At 30.9% G+C, this 25,020-nt stretch overlaps 1 protein-coding gene across 1 annotated transcript in view; it reads left to right on the top strand.

The window, feature by feature from the left end:
* The window catches only part of Smp_141070 (hypothetical protein), a gene marked incomplete at both ends in the record, with an annotated part of 118,507 nt that overhangs the window by 50,869 nt on the left and 42,618 nt on the right, over nt 1–25,020 (top strand). The window contains 3 exons of the mRNA XM_018793410.1: nt 9,134–9,287; nt 16,249–16,424; nt 19,063–19,279. Coding sequence (XP_018647925.1) covers nt 9,134–9,287; nt 16,249–16,424; nt 19,063–19,279 — 547 coding nt within the window. The remainder of the gene's footprint in view (nt 1–9,133; nt 9,288–16,248; nt 16,425–19,062; nt 19,280–25,020) is intronic.

Raw genomic sequence — 25,020 nt, 5'->3', positions numbered from 1 at the left:
GGTCGCCGACCAGCATTCTCCAACCCACTCTGTCCTTGACCATCCTTTCTAGTTATATCCAATTTTTGTTCATTCTTCTCATGTCTGTCTCCATTTGTCGGCGTAATGTGTTCATTGGTCTTCCTCTTCTCCTTTGGCCTTGAGGATTCCATGTAAGGGCTTGCCTTGTGACGCAGTTGCGTGACTTCCTCAATGTGTGTCCTATCCACCTCCAGCGCTTCTTCCTGATTTCTTCCTCCGCTGGAATCAGGTTTATTCTCTCCCACAGTAGCTTGTTGCTGATAGTGTCTGGCCAATGTATCCAAAGTATCTTGCGTTGACAACTGTAATCTATACTAAGAATAAATGTAGCCATTACATTTTAAAAGTTGAACTATGGGTCCAGTAATAAAATGACAGCTATAACAATATTTGTAGTGTTTATATATAAAAAAAGAAGAACCTAATTTATCTATCATGTCTTATAGTTCTATCATAGTGAGCTTTTGGTATTACACTAATGTCATATTAAGTTTGTTAGAATTTATATTCTAAAATTTTTATTTTTAAAAGAATATATAATTAACGCATTGTGTAACTTACTACTTTACATATTTAATGTAACTAACAAACGGTAATGAATTAGTTAACTTAGAAACCAAGGTTACAGTTCATATATATCTGAGGCAATCAAATCAGATGGAGAGAGGTGTAAGCCTACAGTTCAATAGTTGAAAGGTATCTTAATCAATGATTAATCATTTTAATATATATGAAAATGATCTAATAAGGGATTAATTTTGTTTGAAAAGAAGTGTTTCTTGAATATTTCATCACTAAATCATCTGTTCATTAAATAACCATAATGGTATATAAAATATATTGGGTACGTAGCATTACAAATTAATATTGTTGGTTTTACTACCGTTACCATTATTGGCACTACTACTACTGTGAATAAGAACACTAATGGCGACAATTGAAGGTATTTAAGAGCAAAATTACAGACTATCTCACTAAAATCTGATAACCATACAATAAACAGTTAATTTGCAAAATAACAATCAATTGTCTCAATTTTGACCATTCCTTATGCAAATATCAGTTCATCTTCTCTGATTTCATTGTTCATGCATTTTCATACCGATTGTGCTTCGTTCCTGTTTTTTCTTATCGATCTTCTGCCAAAATACATTCTATGCCTAACCATCACCACATATTACTTATGTGGATATAAGTAACCCACACCACACTACTACTATTGTTAATACTACTACTACCACTCCAATTGAAACTACGCCCCCTAAAAATACTTAAACTTCTACTACTAAGGATATCGTTAGTAGTAGGAATTCATTTTTGGGTTCAGAAAAATATTTTTTCTTAACTTTACATGTCATACTAATTAAGTAATTTTATGCAATACATATAGATAAAATAGTAGTTTAATTAATTAACTGATTATATTATATTTTGGTTACATTCTAATTAAATATAAGTACTACTAATTAACATTCATGCAAAATGAATAGGTAATTATCTTCCATCCATCTTATTGTTATTTATTTGATGATTATCTGTTTATGAAAATGTTGAAGTTAACTTTTCTTAGACAAGACAGGATTTATGTATAGTAATTTTTAATAGTTGAGATAATGAATCACTTGAAGCTAGACCACCATGGAAAACCTGGAAGCACTGAATGGCCGTTTCGTCCTATGATGGGACTCCTCAACAGTGCGCACCCCCGATCCCGCCTCTCGAGATTCGAACCCAGGACGTATCAGTCTCGCGCGCGAGCGCTTAACCACTAGACCACTGAGCCATCATTCAACGGTGTTAATGTTTTACTTCAATTGACTCATGATTTCAACTATGAAAATGCTGAAATCTCCACAAAACCCCTTCTGATTAAGTAATATGTATTTAAATTTACATTTGATTTCAATTAATAATAATAATTTATTCTCAAATAACAGTTTGTTACATGAGGCATGCCGGTTTACAGGCAAGATCAAATTGTTACAGAAGTTACAACTTTCACTGTAGATAACTACTCAGCTGGGTTGATATTTTATAAGATTTGAGTGAAAATGGATTTCGTAAGAAACATGTCAATGTCACACTTGGCGCACTTTATGAAGGTTGCGTTGCAACATACAGTTGATGGTCGAGAATATATTCATGCGAAGTTGGGGGCTTTTAGAAGCTTCGACCTTATATCCCTCCTGAATATCCGTGCCATATCTGTTTTCGGTGGGGTATCTCCAGGGGGCTGAAAAAGGTGTAAGAAAAAGGAAGGACGAAAGCAGAGCACACAATATTCATGGAGGAGTAGTTAAGGTATAACCATTTAGTCAATTTGTCTGTTACTGAAGTCCTTATTAGGTCAGAGCATACTAATGTGTTAAAGAAAAATAAGTGTGAACAAGGTATGAGTGGATAAGGAACTGTAGAAATGAATGTAGTTCAGAATAAAGTACGGGATTATGTGTATTTATAAAATAAAGTGCTGAAAACAGTATTCCGATACAAATGGCTGTCTCCCTTATTTTTCGAAGCTGTTTGAACTATCTTTTTTGTTTTCAGATCTTTTAGGGTATGGAGTGGGCTTCGTTTTTAGTCAATTGTCTAGTTTGCTGTAATAGGTTTACTCGGTAGGACATGGAACCCATTCAGCTTTTTTTTAACATGGTTTAAAGAGGTATTTTGCATGAATAAGTTCGCATCAGTACCGTTAGTTCGTGACATCCTACTAGACATAAGGAGCTGTAATTTAATATGTTCTGCCCTACAGACACGGGTGGATTGAGGTTATCTCCCCATCATCATGTTTGCTGGTCAGTAACGCCACTCTCCCTCCTTTTATGATGTTAGGCTCTCTTACGTTTGTGGTCAGTATGAATATTGCTTTAATCAAGGACCATAGTTGGAATACACTGTCTCTTTAAGTTCCATGTTACAAGCAAATAAGATGGTAAAAGCATTGGTATTATGGGTTAGATATCCATTTAATATATTGTGCTGCTATGAAGATAACTAATGGTAAACGTTATGAGACAAGTCAGATTATATGTGGTTAAGAGATGGTAAGGACTAATAGCAAACCAGAGGATATGAAAGAGAATTAGTAGAACAAACAAACAAAAAAATTGGTAAAAATATTAACCATTAATGTATTATTTTCATTTTATTTACATCTGGTATCAGTCGACTGAATTTAATTACCAAAGCCTTAGAAAAGGTTCCTTCATCTTTAAATAACCATTAATTTAATTTATACATTATTATTTTTATGTTTTTCCACTGCAAAATATACCCACTTACCTGGATACAGTCTTCTTTATGATTGATTCGAGAATAGTTCGATATTTCCCTTTAGTCTCATCGATAGAATAAAAGATAGTAAAAACACTAAAAATATATGCATTGGTTCGATATGTCACCATACTTCTTTGATGCTTACATACATTTCCTTTTATTCAATAATATGTTTATTATTGTTGCTATAGTAAATTTGAAAAAAAAAAGAAGCTAGTAGAAAATATATCGAGTAATGATCTGATTCAAATAATGAGCAAATATAACTACAGTTTACAGTGGTGATGTTGATTATAAAATATAAATAGGAAAATATAAGCATCAAACTTATGATTTGGGCAGTAAGTACTTTTATATCAGATGAAAGTGTTCTTAATCAGGGTCTTTTTTTCTACAAAGAGAATATTAACTTTCATCATAGTAAAAAAGAATTAAAGTCGGCTTAGTGAGATTTCTCATGAGATTATCACTTACAAAGAGTTTCGATGGAGGGAATATATCAGGTGAGAGGACCATGTCTCCCAGTTATAAAATTTAAAGTTAGTTTGCCAGTACATTTGGTCACTTCAGGTGCATTTCAACCTAAACCTTTTACAAAAATATTATAAGTGATGATAAGATCTTCGAATTTTGAAGGCTTCATAGAAAAGGTAACATATATTGTAATCATCATGATACTAAAACAATCATCTAACGTCAGTTGTCTAAGGTCATGATGAAAATTGGATTGTAGCCAAAAACTTCATGATGAAGGTGATAGATTGAGTATTAGAATAAGGAAGATTAGTCCGGAGAAGAGTTCTCATTTCGGTCAATTCATTTTTAAAGTTATACATTCGCAAATGTATACTTACTTTTTAAAAACATAATGATGACAATAATAGTGATGATCAAATTCTGATAAACATGGTGACAGTGAGGTAAAATAAACAAAAACATAAAAACGTTATTTTTATCAAGAAAGCTAATAATAATTTTGTTGTTGAGGTTTTGAATATTCATCATGAAGGTAAATAAAAAATTATGACTGGGAAGAGAAGGCTCAGAATGACAAGATAAAATATTGAAACGGAGGGATTGTAATCAGTAGGATCTCAGAAACACAAATAGATTAGTTGGGAGTAAAAAGTCGATGGAGAACAGAGTAGAAGATGGATGTGAAAGAGAAAAAAGTTGCGAGAGATTATGATCATGCTAAAAGTAGAGGTAGTACAAGTCTCTTTTTTCACGTAGTTCTGGCTAATCCGAATGTAGAACAAATGCTTCAGGAATCACAAGGAGACAGAAGCAAACTGTCTTTGACAGCTTTCTACTTGCCTTGTAGATGACTTTAAACGCAGTCCGTTTTGATCGATTGACCTGTGTTCACAATGTGTTCAATTATAGAGCTCCACATTGAACCATTTGCACCTCCTTTCAGCCATCATTGAACGACCTATATAGCAGGTTCCACATGAGCAAGTAAATTGATAAATGCACATGGAATTGGTCAAATATGATAATTTGTCCTTTAGATTATTGCTGAACATTGATCGGCTGAAGAACACTGGACGCAAGGTTGCTGAAAATAACATTCTGTTGAGAGAATCGAAGATCTTCCTCTTGAGGATGGCTGTAGGTATATCACTTTTAAAATTGATGTTCATATAAAGTTTTCTTTGGTACGGAAGCTATTTGTGCTTTAGGATGTTTGAGTTTGATGTTCTTTTCAACAAATGACGATGGATACCCGTTTGATAAGTATTATATTTAAAATGTTCAGTTCATTATTTATTACCTCGGTATTACAAATTATTCGTACCAGTGTAGTGAGGGATGTAACTAAATTTTGCTTTCGACTAATGATGTCTAAACTGTGAAAGTCTGGTAGCTGGTCATTCCACAAGAGTTTTCTGTAGATAGATCCTCCTAGAGTTCTATCGTGTTTCATCAAGAAAGTGAATACTTAGTTTGTTTTCGAATTCAGTCCCAAAAAAACTTTTCATATGAACATCAATTTCAAAGGTGATATAGGTACAGACATCATGAAGAGGAGGATTTACGACTATTTCAACAGAACGTTCTTTGCAGCAACTTCGATATTAGTTTTTAAGCGACGAATTCTCTGTGACATTCTGAGTTAAAAGTGAATCTTAATAAGTTTTTGATTTGTTTCGTGACACTGTAGTGAATAACGTTTGAAACTTTACATCTTATGTATATCTATACGAGAATTGTAGCCTTAAGGCAACGGTCACAATTTTTGCTTTAACTACATACAAATAAGACATTAACCTCATAAAAATTAATCAGATTCTGTTGAACCTTTTTTTCTTGATAGGATCCTTTTATTCCTTCTTCTATTATTCATTTCTCTAATACTATCTACTAGGGAAGAAACACAGAGAGAGAGAGAGAGAGAGATAGAAAGAGAGAAAGAAAGAAACAACTGTTCATTTATTTTATGAATAATTAATCAGATTAGGAGAAAACGATCATACAAAAAAGAAGTCCTATCGTCAATATTAATTGAAGATAATATTCATTTTATTAAAGCTAATAATATTAATTCTGAGGGAATATAGTACTAATAAAGCCAACGAATAATCAACAGTTATATACAATTGAAGTTACAATTTCAAAGTTCAATTCAATTAGAACTGGATATTTGTTTTTTTTGTTTTAATTTCTCCAGAAACAATGAAAACAGCCGATATCTAAAAAAACAAATTTTTTCATTATTATTAAATTAAATATTTTTCGTCATGGGATTAAGATATCACTGAAGGATAGTATTTAATGATCGCATTTATATCCTACTAAATAAATTATTATTTATGTATAATGGTCAGTCAGTCAGTCAGTCAGTCACAACGTAGAACTTCGTACGTACGTACGTACATCAGTTCGAGTTGCCATACCACATTAGCACAGAGATGCAGTTGTCGATTCAAATCTCATAGTGGTAGGAGTAGTAAGAGTATAAACAGTAATCCGATAGATTAGGGTTTGATGATATTATTCAAGGAGTATAATCCAATAAAATAAATTTGGAAAGAGAAAAAAGAAAAGGACATGAAGAATTCAGAAGATTAGAATTTGACAGGACACAAAGAGTGGATGCACCTTCGCCATTACAAACGATTTTGAGCCATGTCATTCAAGGTCTCTAACCATCGTTTTCTATCATCTCGCGAATCCCAACCAGGTAGTCTATACCTACCAACATGGCTCAGTCCAATTGTCAGTGACTTCATAGATTTGTGACACGTTCTGGTTGATTCATTCTAGAAAATAGTATTTTAATCTGTAACAATTGACTCACGCTTTCAACTATGAAAATACTAAATCTCCACAAAAACCCCTTCTGATAATAATAGTCATATGCTCATCAGTGACTGATTTCCAGAGGTAAATTCAGGAGTTCTAGTGAGAAGCAGTGACCAGTGGAGTTCAAACCAGGTCTGTTGTGAGATAGGAACCCACTGAAGACAATTGGTGAACGGTTTCTCAACTTCATGGATTGGTTGGAGTTAGACATAAACATCATCTGATACCGTCTCAGTTGTCTATCGGTTAAGTGCTCGCGCGCGATAATGGTAGATCCTAGGTCCGAATCCCGCGAGGTGCGATCGTGGATGCGCACTGCTGAGGCGTCCCACAACAGGACGAAATAGCCTTCCAGTGCTTCAAGGTTTTCAATGTTGGTCTAGCTTCAATTTACTTACGCTTTCAACTAACAGTTTATTTTTAAAGTAGTATAATATGATTTTAAATAAAACTCATCTATTACTTTATGAATATTTACGATTTGATGATAACAAACTTGGATTATAAACACTATTGATTGAATTAAAACTGATACTGATTGTTAACTGGATCATGATATTCCATTTGATTAACTTTAATGAAGTTTTATAGTAATCATATTGAGTCATCAAATTGATGAAAGTTATTATTGTTGTCGATTAAACGTTGACATAGAAACTTAATGAGATCACTATCTCTGCGCGATTGTGATACCGTAACTTTAGCTATATGTAGCATCACTTGTGCTTTATTGTTTCTCAATTGATGTTAGCTTGTGAATGAAATTATTATAAAAACTAATATATATACTACTTCAAACGAATTCAGAATATTTTTAATATTATTACACCAATATAATATATAAAATAGTATTTTGATTGTTTATACAAGACCATATAGATTTATACTATTGAATAAATTAATACTTTTTAGAATGGATTAAATCTATACTTTAAAAGTTATTTAATGTAAGAGATATCAGTCTGTAGTGACCAATAACACGGGTGGGGACAATCGGATGTACTTAAGCACAAACTGCAAACTGTCTCACTAAAATCTGACAACCATACAATAAACAGTTGATATGCAAAATAACAATCAGTTGTCTCAATCCTGACTGTTTCTTCTGCAAATATCAGTCCATCTTCTCTGATTTCATTGTTCATGCTATTTCATACCGATTGCACTTCGTTTCTATTTTTCCCTCATCGATCTTCTGCCAAAATACATTCTATGTCTGACCATCACCACATACTACTTATGTGGTTATAAGTAACCCACACCACAAGTCTATACTGAAAACGTATTTAATTTTACAATGTAATTTCAACTATTTAATCATCGACTATACCTTCATAATCTTCAAACTGAAAAATTGACCTCCAATAGTTAAAGAAAAAACTGATTTACAATCTAATCATGTATGATATAAGATTCAATGTCTGTGGACAAATAAAATAATCAATTAAATATGTATTGTATTATATTTTTGCATGTAACACTAATATGGTACTTTTTAAATTCTAATCTAAATTAGACCACCATTGAAAACCTGAATGCATTAGATAGTCGTTTCGTCCTAGTATAGGACTCCTCATAGACTGACTCATGAATACAACTAATAAAATTACTACCCTTATTCTAATACATTTCAATTTTACATCGTTTTTCAACTCTATCTTTTACAAATTACAAAACCTGTACTATTTTACTTAATATTATCATTATTCTTACTAACAAGAAGAGTGTAAGGTCGATTATACTGATGTATTTACATATATATATTAGAACGAATGAACGAAACAGTATGTTGTATTTGTATAAATGATTGAGTTGTCACATTTTATCACTAGCTGTTTTAGGTTGTGTTTTAGAAGTATATTTATCCTACATGTGATAGTAAATCAAAGATTAGATAGTGAAAATTATGTAGAAAGTGTATTTCTCGTTGATCTGTGTAAATATTTTGTTTGTTTTCCTACTGAAATATAAATGCAGGAAAAGATAATATAGTGAGAAATGTCTTGATCCGTTTATTTCTACAGGAGATAGACTGGATGATGATGTGAATCACATCATTGAGATATGATTATTATAGAAATAAAACTGAAGTTTCAGTTTTATACATGCGGCGAACTATAGATGTCATTCTTTGTAAAATAACATTCTTAAAATTAGAGTAGGGTTATTTTAATTACAATTGGTTGACTAATGTTATCTGTTGAAAACTGATAAGAATTGATCAAGTTAAGGATTTCTGTACAAATGGACTAAACGGAAAACTTCTATCAATTTTGGTGAGTATGACACTCTCTAGACGTTGAATTGAAATCCAGTGATCTACTGGTTCTTAGCTAACAAACATTCACCGACAGATTTTGAAGTTCGAGAGAAAAAAAACTTATGATGATACAAATTTTTTATAAAATCACTTTAATTAATGATTTTTCCACGTTATTTGGTTATTATTAAATTACTATAGTCTATAATCATAACTGGGTCTAGTTGATTAATATTTGCTTACAACTTTTGTTTTACATTTCAGAAGAAGATCGTCGTATATCTGGTGCAGTTGTAGTTGAAATTGAAAAACCAGCCAATGAAGATTTAGGAATTAGTTTAGCACCATGTCATGAAGTGAAAACTGGTCAAAATGCATTTTTCATTGATAATATCAGACAAGGAAGTATAGCAGATAGGTAAATCAATGAATTAAAATTGTGCTATTTTTGATACCTACTAATTGTTATTGATTTCTAATTTATTTCGCGTAAATACTTACATAATAATACTAATGGTCTATTCAGTCATGGATATTTTGGCTATACATTTCAAGTTTAATCTCTAATCTTAGATATTTTTGTAAGTAAACAGTAGGGTAACACATTAACCCCCTCTCTACTCTTCAATCTTATTTTACTCTACTTTCAACATTTCTATCATAATTTGTCCAAAACAAGTAATTATGCATCATTTTTTAACCTTTACAGTATATTATAAAATTAACAGTTTTGCAAACGTACATATAAACTTACATTCCAACGTAACAGTTAACAATAGTCTAGTGTAATACAGTTTATCGATTACAACAATGATATTTACATGGTTCATATTAATTAATGTTTCACTTTCAGCCTATCTAACCTTTTAGACAAAAGAAGCTTCTTTTTTTATCAGAATTGTGCCTTAAAACATATACTTTGGCTTGACAAACACTGTTCAAATATTCGTTTGATATATATAAGGAGCTAAAAAAAATAGCCCTGTTTAGTGAATAAGTAATCTAACCAAATAATTTGAATGCTATTGAAACATTATAACAGATTAGTGGATAGTTTGTATTCAGAAAAATGGAAGACTTCTTGTATATGGTATGAAATTCCATGATATATCGGTATAAAAAGAATCATTATAGATGTATTAAGTATGACGAAAATTAACTAACTCATGATAATAGTATTACTAGTGACTACTTAATTAAATTATCAAGTACAGACTTATATATGTCGTGCTGAGATTTACTTTATGTATAGGAGCTAATAATATTACTTTATTGTGAAAACCGAAGTAGGTCACATTTGGTAAGAAACCTCAACCTACTAATTTGAACTCAAGGATTTTAGACACCTAATCGCCAAATTGCTTACTAGTCATTACCGATAAAACTTCATAACTAAATTTAATAACGCCTAATGTTCTTCACTTTATGGGTAGTTTCACTAGTGGTACTTCAGTCCAGCATAACTAACCGTAGTTATCATACAAATAAGTTATAACAATTCCCTCTATTTAAGTTAATATTTGGTTAATAGTTCGACTTGTTTCATGATAGTTACTGGTTTAATACAGTTAACGGATTAGCTTATCACTTATAAAGCACATGTACATAAATAAATACCACTTTAAATAATGGTTTGATATTTCATAATTAAAGTCGAAGATACTATATAAGCATCTTTAAAAACGGTTCAGAAAATCAATAAGTAGTAAAAAACTGAAATATTAGGTCAGTAATTGTCGAAAATTGTTCGTTTATATAATATTAAGTAGTATGCGGCGTATACCGAGAGGATGCATCTATTCGATTCGTCTGATGAAACGATTAAAATCTTGATTATTTATGCTTCATTCTAGTTGAAGATATGTTAGCAAAGCGTGCTTATAACTATATGTGCGATGGAACATAGAACTTCAGGATCTAAAGGAAAGGGCGTTTCACTACTTAGTCTGGAGGAAATATTTCACATTTAACCTTTAGTCGCTTGCAGTTTAAGTTAGATTGTATCTTATTTCTGCCTCCTAACTTATTAATTCAACTAGTAATGTGCCCCTTACTGGTGAAACTTCGTAAAATTTATTACTATACAGCTGGACGTTTAGCTTGGTCTGTAAGCAGTTTTCGTATAAAGTTTACGTTAGTTCAAGAATTACAGGAAACAAGGATGTACTACACGGCTGTTTCATCCTCTTTCAAAACTTCTCATCAATAAGTATTCACAAACTTACAAAACATACTTGAGTGTTGTTTTAATCATTTTGTTTTTGTAAACTTCATTTGCAAACAAAAACTTATGTCAAGTATAATTTAGTAGTTTGTTGATTTCTGCTGGATAAACCCCCCCTTCAAAAAAAACACAAAAAAACACACAAAAGAATTCATTGTTTCTATTTCTTGTACTGAAACTAACAATCTAATTAACTTTTAATCTAAATATTGAAAAAAATTCAACTTTATTTGGTATATTCATTTATTGATTGTATTCCCTTATATTCATTAATGATATAATGAATCTAATTTATTACTGATTATATAAATTTGTCCTTAGTCAGAAAAAAAATAAAAATAAACAATTCCATCACTGTATGCTTTCATTTAGAGACTGACCAGTTGCAGTCCTAACACATCGATGGGAAGATTCAAACAAACAATACTTCATTGATGTTATTTCTTTAGACTTTTTCTCACTTAGCATTACTTATAATAAGAGATTGACCAGTTGCAGTCCCTAAATATCAATGAGATAATTCAAACAAACAATACTAAGTGAATTTAACTTGTAATGTTTATAAGAAAGAGAAAAAGTGTTTGTTTTTTATCGTGGGGGGGTGAAATGAATCGACGACAAAAAAAGCACAAAAAAACAAAAATTATTTACCCAATCATGTTTTATTGTGAATTTTTTCTATTTTTGTATAATAAATTTAGTAAACACTCAGGGTTTTCTTTTTTTTCTTTTTCTTTCATTTTTGGTTTCCTTTTAATATTTTTTTACTTTTTTTCTTACTAGGTCATAAGTTCACATGTGATTAGAAATTCTTTTTATAGTAAACATATATTATTAGGAGAATAATATTAACCTAAAGTTGACAATATATACTACTTAATTATTCCTTATGAGATAAATTGTCATATAACACGTGTCTATGACATTTTCAATTATCATTTCTAGTTTCTATATCTATATATATATACATAATGTAAATTAGATTGTGATGACAAGTTGATGGGCAGTTATTAATTGATTACAATTTACCAGTTTATATAAAAGAAAACCTCTCAAGATAATAAGGAAAGAATATTCTATTTTTTAAGGAAAATTAGTTAATTTGATGTTGATCTGTTTATATAATTAACTAGATTAGAGCTATTAAATCATTTTGAAGTGATTAGTATAAAGTGATTATCACTAACTAGTAAGTGGCTTCGAATTTTTTTGTTAAGAAACCATAGTTTCCAACTTTACAGGTACTGAGACAGTCATAACCTAAGAAATCGAATGGTAGTTAAAAAATATTATGAATTGATTGAAATCGGATATGTGTACCGTTGGAATCTAGCTAAGTTGTCTACAAGTAAGAGATTTGATGTCAAGTATAAACTATCGAATATTTTTCTTCTAAGATGAATTATTTGAGGGTTCCCTGATCACCATTGGATAACCACGTCGAAATAATTCATGATATATTTGATGTCATGCCTTAACACAGACACAGCAACAGTTTAATCAATATAATTACGATCGAGTAATAACATGTTACTGTGTGAAGCTCGTTTCCCGGCTAATTACCATACGGCCCGTAACTCTTTGAACTATCAGTTCGTAGATATTGTTTAAGAAATAAATTTGGACAGAAAGCTTATTAACTGTCACAGTAATAAGAAAGAATGTTTCGCATAACAGTAACTTTACTGAGGGCTCACTTCACAGGAAGATGATTCACCAAGGTGGTTGAAAGTTTTTCAAGTTTGTTAATGGAATTTATCTTGAAGAAATTACATTATCTGAAATAAATTAGACAGTAAAAGTTGAATTGTATATTTCAACGGTCATTTGACCATTCATTTTTTATCATTTTTATTTTGTATACTTACTTAGGTGAAAACGGTTGTGATTTAAAGTCATCCAAAACCTTAAATTTACGTCAGTAGTTAATAATTGTTATATCGATTGCGTGCGTGTCCTGTTTAATATATGACGTGATGATCCCCGCCATTCAGAGAGGAGTGAATTTATCGATCAGAGCAATGATACATGAAAACCGTATGAGCAGTCTTGAGTACTTATCAGTCCTGCTTACTGTCTAGTCCAGCCAGTTAAGTCCAGAACACCAATTACAGCTTCGGCAATATGAATCATTATTCTCAAACATACTGGGTTTTTATACCAAACAAACTGACCACATCATACCATAAAATAGAAAATAACATGTGTACAAGATTTAACCAAATGTGGCTGTGAATGTGGGAGACTGTAATTAATAAACTAAGGATAACTCAAGAATGGTAAATCGTATAATGATAGTCTATAGGTCAAAATAAAGCTCATAATGAGGGGAACATGAATATAAATAGTTTAGTTATTTAGCAATTACACAATAGGAAATATACACATCATATTGGTCCATAAATAGTTCTCAAAGTTACCACTCATAAATCTCCACGGGATATAACAATAATAACTGTTACCTAACTAAAAGATCATAGTTTATCAACAGAAGCTTAATTATACTGGAACAGCATAGATATTAAGTCATTTTCATCATATAAAAGTTAACATACCGTATTATCACTGTATTCTGTAACCTTTTTGAGAGTGTATAATTACTAAGAGGATTATATTCGTTTCTTACATATGCTACTTATTTGTAATGACAGGTTGTATCATGTCAGTAGGTTCCGCTGTTATGTATTTAAAGATTTCCATGAATATGGAATTCATAATACACCATAAAATTATTCTTCTATATATAGCACTTCCTACCAATATGGATTCCGAATCTAAATATATATGTAACATTGAAAATTGAACACCGAAAAAGAGATAGCATTTTATGGTGATAATAATAAATTGAATTGAAGAGACGTTTAATCTTTTCCTAAACACATAAGGAAAACACAGATAATCAGGTTTTTTAATTTGTCCTGTTTTTGAATGTTTTTTTTTTGTGTGTGTGTGTGAATACTTTAGTTTTCATATAGTATTCCTTGTTTTGTTTGTTTCTTATTCATATATATATATATATATATATATATATATATGCTTGTATTTGAATACATACACTGTAATTTATCAATATACTTACCAAGAAACCTAAATTCACATGATCCCCCTATTGTGAAATCAATGTACAATTTATGGGTTTTTATAACTATAGAAATGGTATAAATTTTAAAAGGTTTTGTTATTTCTTTCTTTTTATATTTGTAAAGAAGAAGAATGATCAAAATCATATGATAATGAATTATTATTATTTCATTGTAACTAAACGGTAATAGTAACTATGGAATTTTTGGTCAATTTCATTTGACTATTTTGAAATTTTGTTTTGGTTAATATCCTTGTCATTAGTAATTTTCCATTAATCAATTTAGCTTAATGCATATGCATATATATATATATTAAAAGTTATTTTTCCCAATGATTTAATGTAATTAGACATGTTTACATTCTGTCAGTGCTCATTAGAGTAATTTGCTTCCATGGTGTTTGTACATTTAAATGGTATATTAGACGGAAAATTTAATCAGCTACAAAATCATTGAAAATTAATGAATTACTAAACACTTATTTCATTGTAATCTACAACTTATTACCAGTGTGCATCCATTAGATCTAGAGCAGAACTTTCCAGTTTTAAAAATCCCCGAGATTATAATCCAGTATCATCGACGAATATTTAATTAATTCTTCACATGGTGGACTGTGCGATTTGAAAATAATGACCATTATTCAAAAATGAACAATATTTGAGTGAACAGTTGTTTTCAATACCTTCGTCATCAGGTTCTACAGTTATAAGTCCATAATATGAGAACCATATAGTTAACAGTTAATTTGCGAAAATAACAATCCATTGTCTCAATTTGACTGTTCCTTCTGCAAATATCCATCATAGTCTCCAATTATAATTGTTCATGCATTTTCGTACCAATTGCGTGCCGTTCCCGTTCTCTCCTTAACGATCTTTTACTGAAATACATTCAATGCCCGATCATCACCATATACTACTTATGAGGATATCAGTAACCCACACCAAAATATGTTTAAAATGGTGAACGTTTGTATTTGTTACGACTTATATACTTCAAAATTGTGTTATTTGTAAGCTAGAAAGGTCATTTAATAAAGGTGAAAGGATTATCTGTGATATGGGGATCTTTAAACTGCTGACCATTAATCGTTGACTAAGTGATCTAAGGGATTCATATTCATAGGTGTAATATTCATTCCCATATTGCCATAAATGTAATCAAAAAAATAAACTGTCGAGCTGAAATCTAATTGAATCCTTACAAAACTGACTAGAAACAAAACTTTTTGTAGTTTTAACTAGAACATTCGGTCTAACTAATATCAATATTGACATACATTTCATTACAATAACAATCCGTCTTAGCAACAACGCACGTGAATAAGAATCTTATTACTTATTTCAATTTTGGATGTATTAACCAAAATTTCAGGCCATCTAATTTTCAATCCTTTAGATGTTGCAATGAAGTTACTTATTTTAGCCTTATAAAAACTTAGTAATTATTGTATGTAAATCACATATTACACTTATATTGTTTTCTTTGAAAAGCTTATAACCTAACATGATTCTAAATACTATAACATCATATTAGTTACATCATTTTCATTGTTCCATATGTATATTTTTTTGGAAAGACAAAAATCAATCAAATTGGAACTCATCTATTAAACTTGTTATAATAAGTAATGTGTATAAAAGTATATCAAACGTCGTTCGATTAAAATTTAATATTATCCCAGAGGATTTGAGAAGATTATTGGTCATATTTAGGTACCTACTGTTAATCAGGAATTACTGGGCAACTATTCCTTCAATTAGATTGAAAGATGAATGAGTAAAATCACGAGTTAGTTGAAGCTGAATATGTTAACCAGTGGTTTAATTAGGGATTAGGTGATCTACGAAAGATATGAACGGCCTAAGTTCAACTCTTATTGCAGTTGTAGTTCATTAATCCTCTTGAATTCCACAGTAAGTTGAAACAATCATCCAGTGCTTCTTGGTTTTAAATGATAGTGTCAGTTTGTAATATAAACTAAGAAATTTGATATATTGACACGTTTAAAACTTCTTCATCATCTTAGTTAAATTTTTACACAGTCTAAATTGCTTTCCTTTTTATAGATGTGGAGCATTATTTGAAGGTGATCGAGTTGAATCAATCGATGATATATGTGTAGAAAATATGAAACTTCATGAAGCAATGTACAGATTAAAAAATAATGGTTTAAATGTAATACGATTACAAATTGTACCAAATGCTATAATGAATTCAGATAAATCAGTACAAAATAATTCAGGTATTATAAATAGAATCTAATCATTTCTTAATAATTTCCATTTTGTCATTTATTACATATATACACACACACATACACACACACTCTCTCTCTCATTTATCCTTTTCTTTTTATCTTCTACAATTACGTAATTGATTATTATTATAAAATGCCATTCCATTGTATTTCTTCCCTTTCAAACTATAAGTAGAAAGACGAAAAAAAGGCATCATTCAATTATTATAGAAAATAAATGTAAAACATATTGATTTATTTAGTTAATTAGTATAGTTGGTGATAAACTGAAAAAAAAATCGTTTAAAATTCATTTCAGAAGTGTTAACATGGGAAAGATTTAAAATACTTTGCCTAGATATTCATACTCCACTTGGTAACTGACCAGATCTACAGTAAAAATTAAAAAAATGTATTGTAACTTATTTTTACTAATGAACTATAAAAGTAGATATGAAAGCGAAATGAAGGCATCGTTCAAATGATTATATCATATTAGATGTTCTTTGTTTCTTAGTATTCAAAACAAATTATGTTATCTAGTAATTAATTCCTTGGATAAATATTTTTAGTTTGGAAGACCCAGAAAATTCCTTGAACAAAAAAAGCTTAAAGAGGCCTTAAAAACGCTGAGAAACACTTTATCTAAGCAACACCTAATAGAAGTTTCTTAGAAATATCTAGAAAGTGAAAAGTCACGTGTCACGTTTCGGATTGGGCGATTACCTATTCTGCTACCATTTGTAGAAGGGTTCCAGAACTTTCCAGAAGCACATGGTCATCTGAAATGCTATAATTACCCTATATTGTTTGTACATGAACTAACCTTGGAGTAAAGTGTTATTTTTATATTTGGTGCCTTTTCTCTCGTGGTCAAGTTGCTATGTATATTTAGCCTGGAGGTTACTAGAGGAGATTAAGGTAAACGGATGAAGCGCTCAATTATAATAACAAATATTGTAGGATAAAGTGAATGCATTCCATCATTTCATTTCCTTTAAATCTTCATCATCATCGATCATCGACATTCTCACGATTACTTCACTGTTATTATTATTATTTTTGATAATTACAAATAATCTTATTATAGCACTTTCAACATGATACTTGTATTCAACTAAGTCTTAGTCTCTTTCTCTTTTGTAATCCATCCATCTATAAATTGAACTTGTATGAACGTTGAAGATAATAACAATCATTTTTCACCGGTAAATAATTGTAAAACAGTCTACTAATTTGAAGAAATCAGTTCGTTTATGGAATACAATAGGAAAATACATACTCTTCAACTAATCATATATAATGAGGTTACTAAATGATAATACTGTAGTGTAGCAAATAATGATCACTGATTTAAAGTTACATTGTAAACGTTGATATTTAGTTACAGTTTCATTTATCTGACAAATGATAAATAAACGGAAATATAAGACTTGGATTTCGTTATTAAAAAGTTCTTCAAAATACAACTCTATTGATTCACTAGGAAATATTCATTCATCAGTAGATATACACTATAATGGATAACGATTAAAAAACTATTACAAAATGTTTTATTGAAGTTTAAGTTGATTGTCAATGACTGACTAGAAACCAATAGACTAAACAATTATGAAGTACATAGTTTCAGTGAAACTTCACTTTCCTTAGCCACTATCATTGTTACTTTTATGATTTATACATGTTTTCACGTTCAAAAAGCAAATGTTTATTCAAAATGATTTAGGTATTTATAGATACTGCATATGTATTAGATTATGGTATCTAGTAGTTGAATTCATGAGTAAATTAAAGCTAGACCATCATCGAAAGCCTGGAATAACTGGATGGCCGTCTCGTCTTCCTTTGAGACTACTCAACAGTGCGCATCCACGATCCCGCACGCGGGATTCGTACCCATCACCTTCGGTCTCACTTGTGAACCTTTAAACTCTAGACCACTGAGCCAGTATCCAACAGTGTGAGTGTCTAATTCGAACCAATCCATGATATTGCGCCACTGTCCACCATCGTCTTCATTGAATAACTGCCGTCCATACTAAGACGAAACAGCCGTCCAGTGCTTTCAGGCTTTCCATGGTGATCTAGATTTAATTGACTCATGAATCCAACTATTAAATTACTACAGTTCCCACAAACTCCCCATTCTGATAATAATTATAATATCTGTTGTTGATTATATTCACACAAAGGTTAGGATTTAGAGCAGTATTTTTGAAATAAACTAAATTCATTTTTCTTGAAACGTTCGAAATTATAGGGTATATACAAGCTACTGGATCATGACATTTCATGGACAGTAACCAGTAATAGCTTCAAGGAAATAGCTATACCTGAACAAAATTAACTTCGACATATGTAAAATAGATTCACAGTATCAAAGCGTAAACTGTATTCTTATAAAATTATGAGAGAAACTTGATTATAAACAGATCACTCTAAGAAATAGTACTCTTTATATTTGAGTAAGCATAATACTTGATAAAAAAAAGAAAATATCAAATCTACTCACCTGATTCTATCTTGGAAACGTTTTAATATTTGAATAATGATCACTGTTAAACTGAGAAAGTATTATTATCTCCTACGTCCGTGTATGAACAAATACTTCACTAAAAACATATACTTTGTTTTATTTTGATAGAATGTTTGAAATCCATGAGATCTTTAAGATCATCAACTCCATTGAGTAGTACACCAACGGCAGCTTGTCGATGTGAAGAAGTTGAAGTGCAACTTGAGCCATATGAATATATAGGATATGGATTTACATTGATTGCTCCAATATCAAATCAATTCTCTTTAGAATTGACCAGTTTTCCCTTAATCGATCAAGTGGATCCACGTGGACCAGCATTTAAGTAAGTGGATATCTAAATGATAACAAATGGGTAATGTTTTTAATTTTTTTAAGTTGAAGTTTAATTTTCACAAACATAAAAGTAGTATATGGTGTATTTTTGTAAAATAATCTACTTTGGTAGACAATTTATTTTTCATAGTTGAAAGCGTGAGTCAATTGAAGCTAGACCACCATGGAAAACCTGGAAACACTGGACGGCCGTTTCGTCCTATTATGGGACTCCTCAGCAGTGGATGCGCGCTTTCAACTATGAAAAATACTAAATCTCCACAAATTCCCTTCTGATAATTAAGACAATTTATTGTTAGTGAAAAAATTATACCCACGGAAAAATCTTTAAATTTCAGTTTAGACGTCACGGGAATGATGTAGTTTTCAGTGATCTTGGTGAATGACGACCAAGTAGTAATACGAATTGTTCAAACTTGAAGATCGTGATACTTGAATGCTAGCTCACTGAATACTGTTGTCGATGAATCGTGACTGTACTTAGCGAAGGAGTCCTATTTTGGGATAAGACCCACTAGGCAGAACTGAATTCCTAATACTTTGCAGAAGTATATATATATAGTGTTACATCGACTATTACTTATTGATCATAATTTAGTTCATAATGTTTGTAAAGTTCTACTTTTTTCTATTCTCCCTATCAGGATGTTTGTTAGAAACTAATTTTCAGTTTACAAGTAACATTCATATTAGCATTTACAAATTAATTGTTAATCCTATTAGAAATCAATAAAATTATAAAATAGTATTTTCAATTGTATACTCTTTTAAAGAAAACTCTGATCTTCTTTACATATCCGCCATAATGAACATAATTAACAAATTTCCAAATGACTTGCATTTGGTTCTTCTTTTTTTGATCTATGAAATAATGACAATTACAGATTAAAGATAGAGAAAGAAACAATAAAGTTGAATTATAAATACTGGTAATTATTTACTTCCGGTGAATAGATAATAATTGGTGTTTGAATGAAGGAATGAACAATACTATTTTCATTTTATTTTAATTATGGTGTCAAAGTATTCCGAAAGTATTAAATGCTATTGGCATAATGAAAAAAATAACTTCGGGTTTGTACCATTGAACCGCTTTAACATTTTAAAAGAACATCACTATAATAATTTTGAGGTATGCTTCTAGAAATAAAGCTCCTAATCACTTGACATAGATGAATATTTAGATATCACCTCAGTGATTAGTAGGTCAAGCCTTTCGTCATGAAGACTCAATGTATTAAATTTAATCTTTGTTAAAATTCTGGATTCATACTACTGAAGCCTTCTACACTAGGATATTTAGTTCTTTCTGGTTATCAATGGTTGTTTGTTTAACTAATGTCAGTCTGTAATGTAAAACTACAACATTTCATCAATTTAGTCAGATATTTCAAATTATTATTACTATTAGTAGTAGTATTAGCTTTATTGAAATGTACAAATGCACCTAAATAAGTTATGCGAGTAATAGCCATAATGATGTATCAAAACAAGCAAAATTAGATAAGTTGCTGAAATATCTAGATGACAGGAAGAAGTAGCCCAGATACTTAAGCAGGCCACCAGTTGGTTGTACGGTTATCAATTATTTTGAATACTGTTGACTTTATAATGATCTACTTGAATATAAAATCACTGTTTTGCAAAAACAAAAATCTAAAGAGAATCAAATTCAAACTTTCATTTGTTTTATCAGAAGGAGGTTTTGTAGAGATTTTAGTAATTTTGTATGGTCGAAATCATGAGTCAATTGAAGCTAGACCACCATAGAAAACCTGAGGGCACTGAGGAGTCCCACAATAGGACGAAACGTCCCTCCAGTGCTTCCAGGTTTTCCATAGTGATCTAGCTTCAATTGACTCGTGATCTCAATGATACAAAATTTTATTTGTTTTCTTTGATGTGTTAAATTTGTTTTAACTAACTAGTTGATGATGCATTCATCTTACGTCTTTAAAAAGTTGCTCATTTATATATATATATATATATATAGTGAGGTGTGGGTTTCTGATATCCTCATAAGTAGTATATGGTGATGGTCGGGCATTGAATGTATTTCAGTGGAAGATAGTTAAGGAGAGAACGGGAAAGGCACGCAATTGGGTACGAAAATGCATGAACAATTAAAATCGAAGATTATGGACGTATATTTGCAGAAGGAACAGTCTAATTGAGATAATTGATTATTATTTTGAAAATTAACTGTTTACTGTATGGTTCTCATATTTTATTGAGATATTCTATAATGTTAAGCTAAATTACATTCGATTGTCCCCACTCGTATTCTCTTCACTAGAATAGGAATACATATATATTCGATAATATTGGCTAAAGAAAAATATGTTTATCCAAAGCAATCCATATAATTAATTAATTTATTTAATTATTTATTAAATAGACAATATTATGTAAGATTTATATATTTAATAATTTTTTTTAATTAAATATTTAACAATTAAGAATAATTTGATTGAATTTTATTTTTTTTTATTTTAAAAAATAATAAAAAAAATTCGATTGAATCATTGAATGATTGTTTATTTAAATTATTTAATTTATAGTGATTATATATTTTTCCGTTTCTTTTGAATTCTTTTTTTATTTATGTTATTATTATTATTATTTTATGAATAAATTAAAATAATGATAGTTAAGAGATAAAGAAGGATAAATAAAATGATAATTATTATTGAATTATGATAATTTATTTATTAGGAATGAAAAGAGGAATTAACGATAATGAGTAGGAAAAGAAAAAATATTGTTTTATTATTGCTTACTGATTATAAGGAAATATTTCGTGAATTGATTGAAGTTAAACATTACCGCTGTTGAATACTGGCTCAGTAGTTTAGAGGTTAAGGGTTCGCGCGTGAAACTGAAGGTCCTGGGTTCGAATCTCTCGAAGCGGGATCATGGATGCGCACTGCTGAGGAGTTCCACAATACGACGGAACGGCCGTCCAGTGTTTCCAGGTTTTCCATGGTGGTCTAGCTTCAATTGATTCGTTATCTCAACTGTTTGATTATTACCTGCCTAATTATGAGTACATATTTTATGGATTGATTGAAGTTACACATTAACACTGTTGGATCCTGATTCAGTGGTCTGAAGGTTAAGTGTTCATGAGCGTGATCGAGGGTTCTAGGTTCGGATCTCATGAGGCGGGATCGTGAATGCACACTGTTGAGGAGCCTCATACTAGGATGAGACGGCCATCCAGTTATTCTAAGTTTTCGATGGTGGTTTAGCTTTAATTTACTCATGAATTCAACCATTAAATATTAAAATATGTAACGTATTTCCTTATTAATATTAAGTTTACTTTTTAAAATAAATACCTTTGTATTTGTAAACGATTATGCAAACATCCATTTGATAGAATTTAATTATGCCTAATAAAAATATTTATTTGTCCGTAACCATTAATGATGTGTATTTATACTTAATTACATATATATGTTTATGTTGTTGTTATAAACGGTAGGAGACTTGTTATAACGCTGGGGTTTCTTGTTATAACAGTCCTTTCACTTTTTACACGTATGTGGGACGTTAATTTACCTTAGACGAATATCTACACTAGATTCCCACCCAGCGTCTATTCTACAGGACTTCAACACAACTCAGATCAAGAACATGAGATTAGCCTGACTAGAACGTCAGTATATTCCCACACTAAAATCCGACACAATTCAAGAACAAGAACAGTTAATCAAAATTAATAATAAGGATAAGGGAATATATAACACATATAACACTTGTCACACTATCTACATGTTTGACTCAGCAAAACAACCAATCATTATCATTCTCGCCCACAAATCCGTTGTATTGTTCGAGCAAGGGATATATTCTTTGTTATTAATCAGTATTTTGTAAAATTCAATGATCTATTAAAAATATACAGTAGTTTCAAAAATATCTATGTGTATTCGAGTATTGTAGTTTGTGTGGATTATTACAAACAATAATACAACAAACTGTTTGCTTGGTTTTATTCTCTGTGAAATTGAAACGGTTAAATGCATTTTATCAATCTTCCATGATATTAACATTAGAAAAACTTGAAGCCATACATATATAACTTTATATCCATTCAATAGGCTGGTGTTTGTACGGATGCAATAGCTCTCTTGTATGACACGTTGACGTTTGAAATGAAAGTTACTGAGTTCAAGCCCTCGTGTGAACATTAGCACTGTTGGCCATAATCTATCAACATTAGTTAATTAAGTCCTTAAAATTTGAATTCATTGTGCCATTTTTGGTATAGAATTAAATGTATGTTAATGATAATGCAATTTTAACATTCCATTCAACATTTCACTGCAGTTGTGAAACATAGACAAACAAAAAATTCTATACAGTTTTTTAATCACATTAAGTTACTGTATTCGGGGAGATAAAGATTAGATTAGTTGATAGGTATATCTATACTTGCCATTAACGAGAATGTACCAGTTTAGTTTTGCAGTTTTTAAGACAATGAACATAAACCAGGGTACTACTCAACAGTTTCCACTATTTTATTTTATAGTTGTAATGTAGTAGTCTCGGACGGCTAGAAAGATGTATACATTTTTGTTATTTGATCACAAATGCTTTCAAAGTATGACTTGTTTATAGAGAAGAGCATAGAATGAGTAATGCTCTGATCATATGTCGAAATGAAAAGTCGTCTGATGTCCTCGTCAATAATCACCTAGTGAAGTAGTAGAATTATGTATTTCGCGTATGTAACATCCAAGAATCCCGATATACTATGTTAGCTAGAATAGGAATAGATCTGTTAAAGACCATGAAAATGGCTGGCTAAAGAAAGTATAAATCCCAGAAATCTTTGATACCTGATTTCCAATAGAAGTGTTCGCTTAATATTTGTTATAGATTAAGAAGCTTATTAAAATCTATGATATTATTTGAAGTTAACAGTCGTACCGTAGGTATATTCATTTCCCGTATTTTTTCTCAAGATTTAGATTTCAATATTAATTCATACTTTTCATTTTGTGATTTCATTTTGAATTTTGATTCTAATTTCAATATTTCTTTAACTTTTATTATTCCCACTATAACATCTATCGTAATGTTGACTTTTTCACTCTTTGTTACTTACTTACTTACTTACGCCTATTACTCCCAATGGAGCATAGGCCACCGACCAGCATTCGTCAACCCACTCTGTCCTAGACCTTCCTGTAGTTTTCACACTCTGTTCTAATAATAAACTGTAGCAAATTAAATCTATTCACTTTAAAATATAAAATCTCTTTTTTTTGTTTTTAATGATCAATTGATTGATTAACAAACTCGTTTTTTTATATAGTTAAGAAAATCAGTCAATTGAAACTAGACCACCATGGAAAACCTGGAAGCACTGGACGGCCGTTTCGTCCTATTATGGGACTCCTCAGCAGTGCGCATCCACGATCCCACCTCGCGGTATTAGAACCCAGGAATTATCAGTCTCGCGCCAGTGCATTTAACCGATAGACCACTGAGCCGGCCGGCATCCAATGGTGTTAATGTCTAACCTCAACCAATCCACGAAATTGCGCGACCAACTTCCATTGTACTGAGGTCGATACCTGTCTCTACCTGACATGGGTTAGCTCCACTGACCACGACTTCTCACTAGAACTCCAGGAATTACCTCATGGAGCCAGTTCCTAGTCTCCAATCTCGCGAGGCGGGATTGTGGATGCGCACTGCTGAGGAGTCCCATAA

This window comes from Schistosoma mansoni, chromosome 1 (genome assembly GCF_000237925.1).
Source record: "Schistosoma mansoni strain Puerto Rico chromosome 1, complete genome".
Lineage (NCBI taxonomy): Eukaryota > Metazoa > Platyhelminthes > Trematoda > Strigeidida > Schistosomatidae > Schistosoma > Schistosoma mansoni.
The sequence above is the reverse complement of the archived record's forward strand: the minus strand, read 5'-3'. Positions and strand labels throughout refer to the sequence as shown.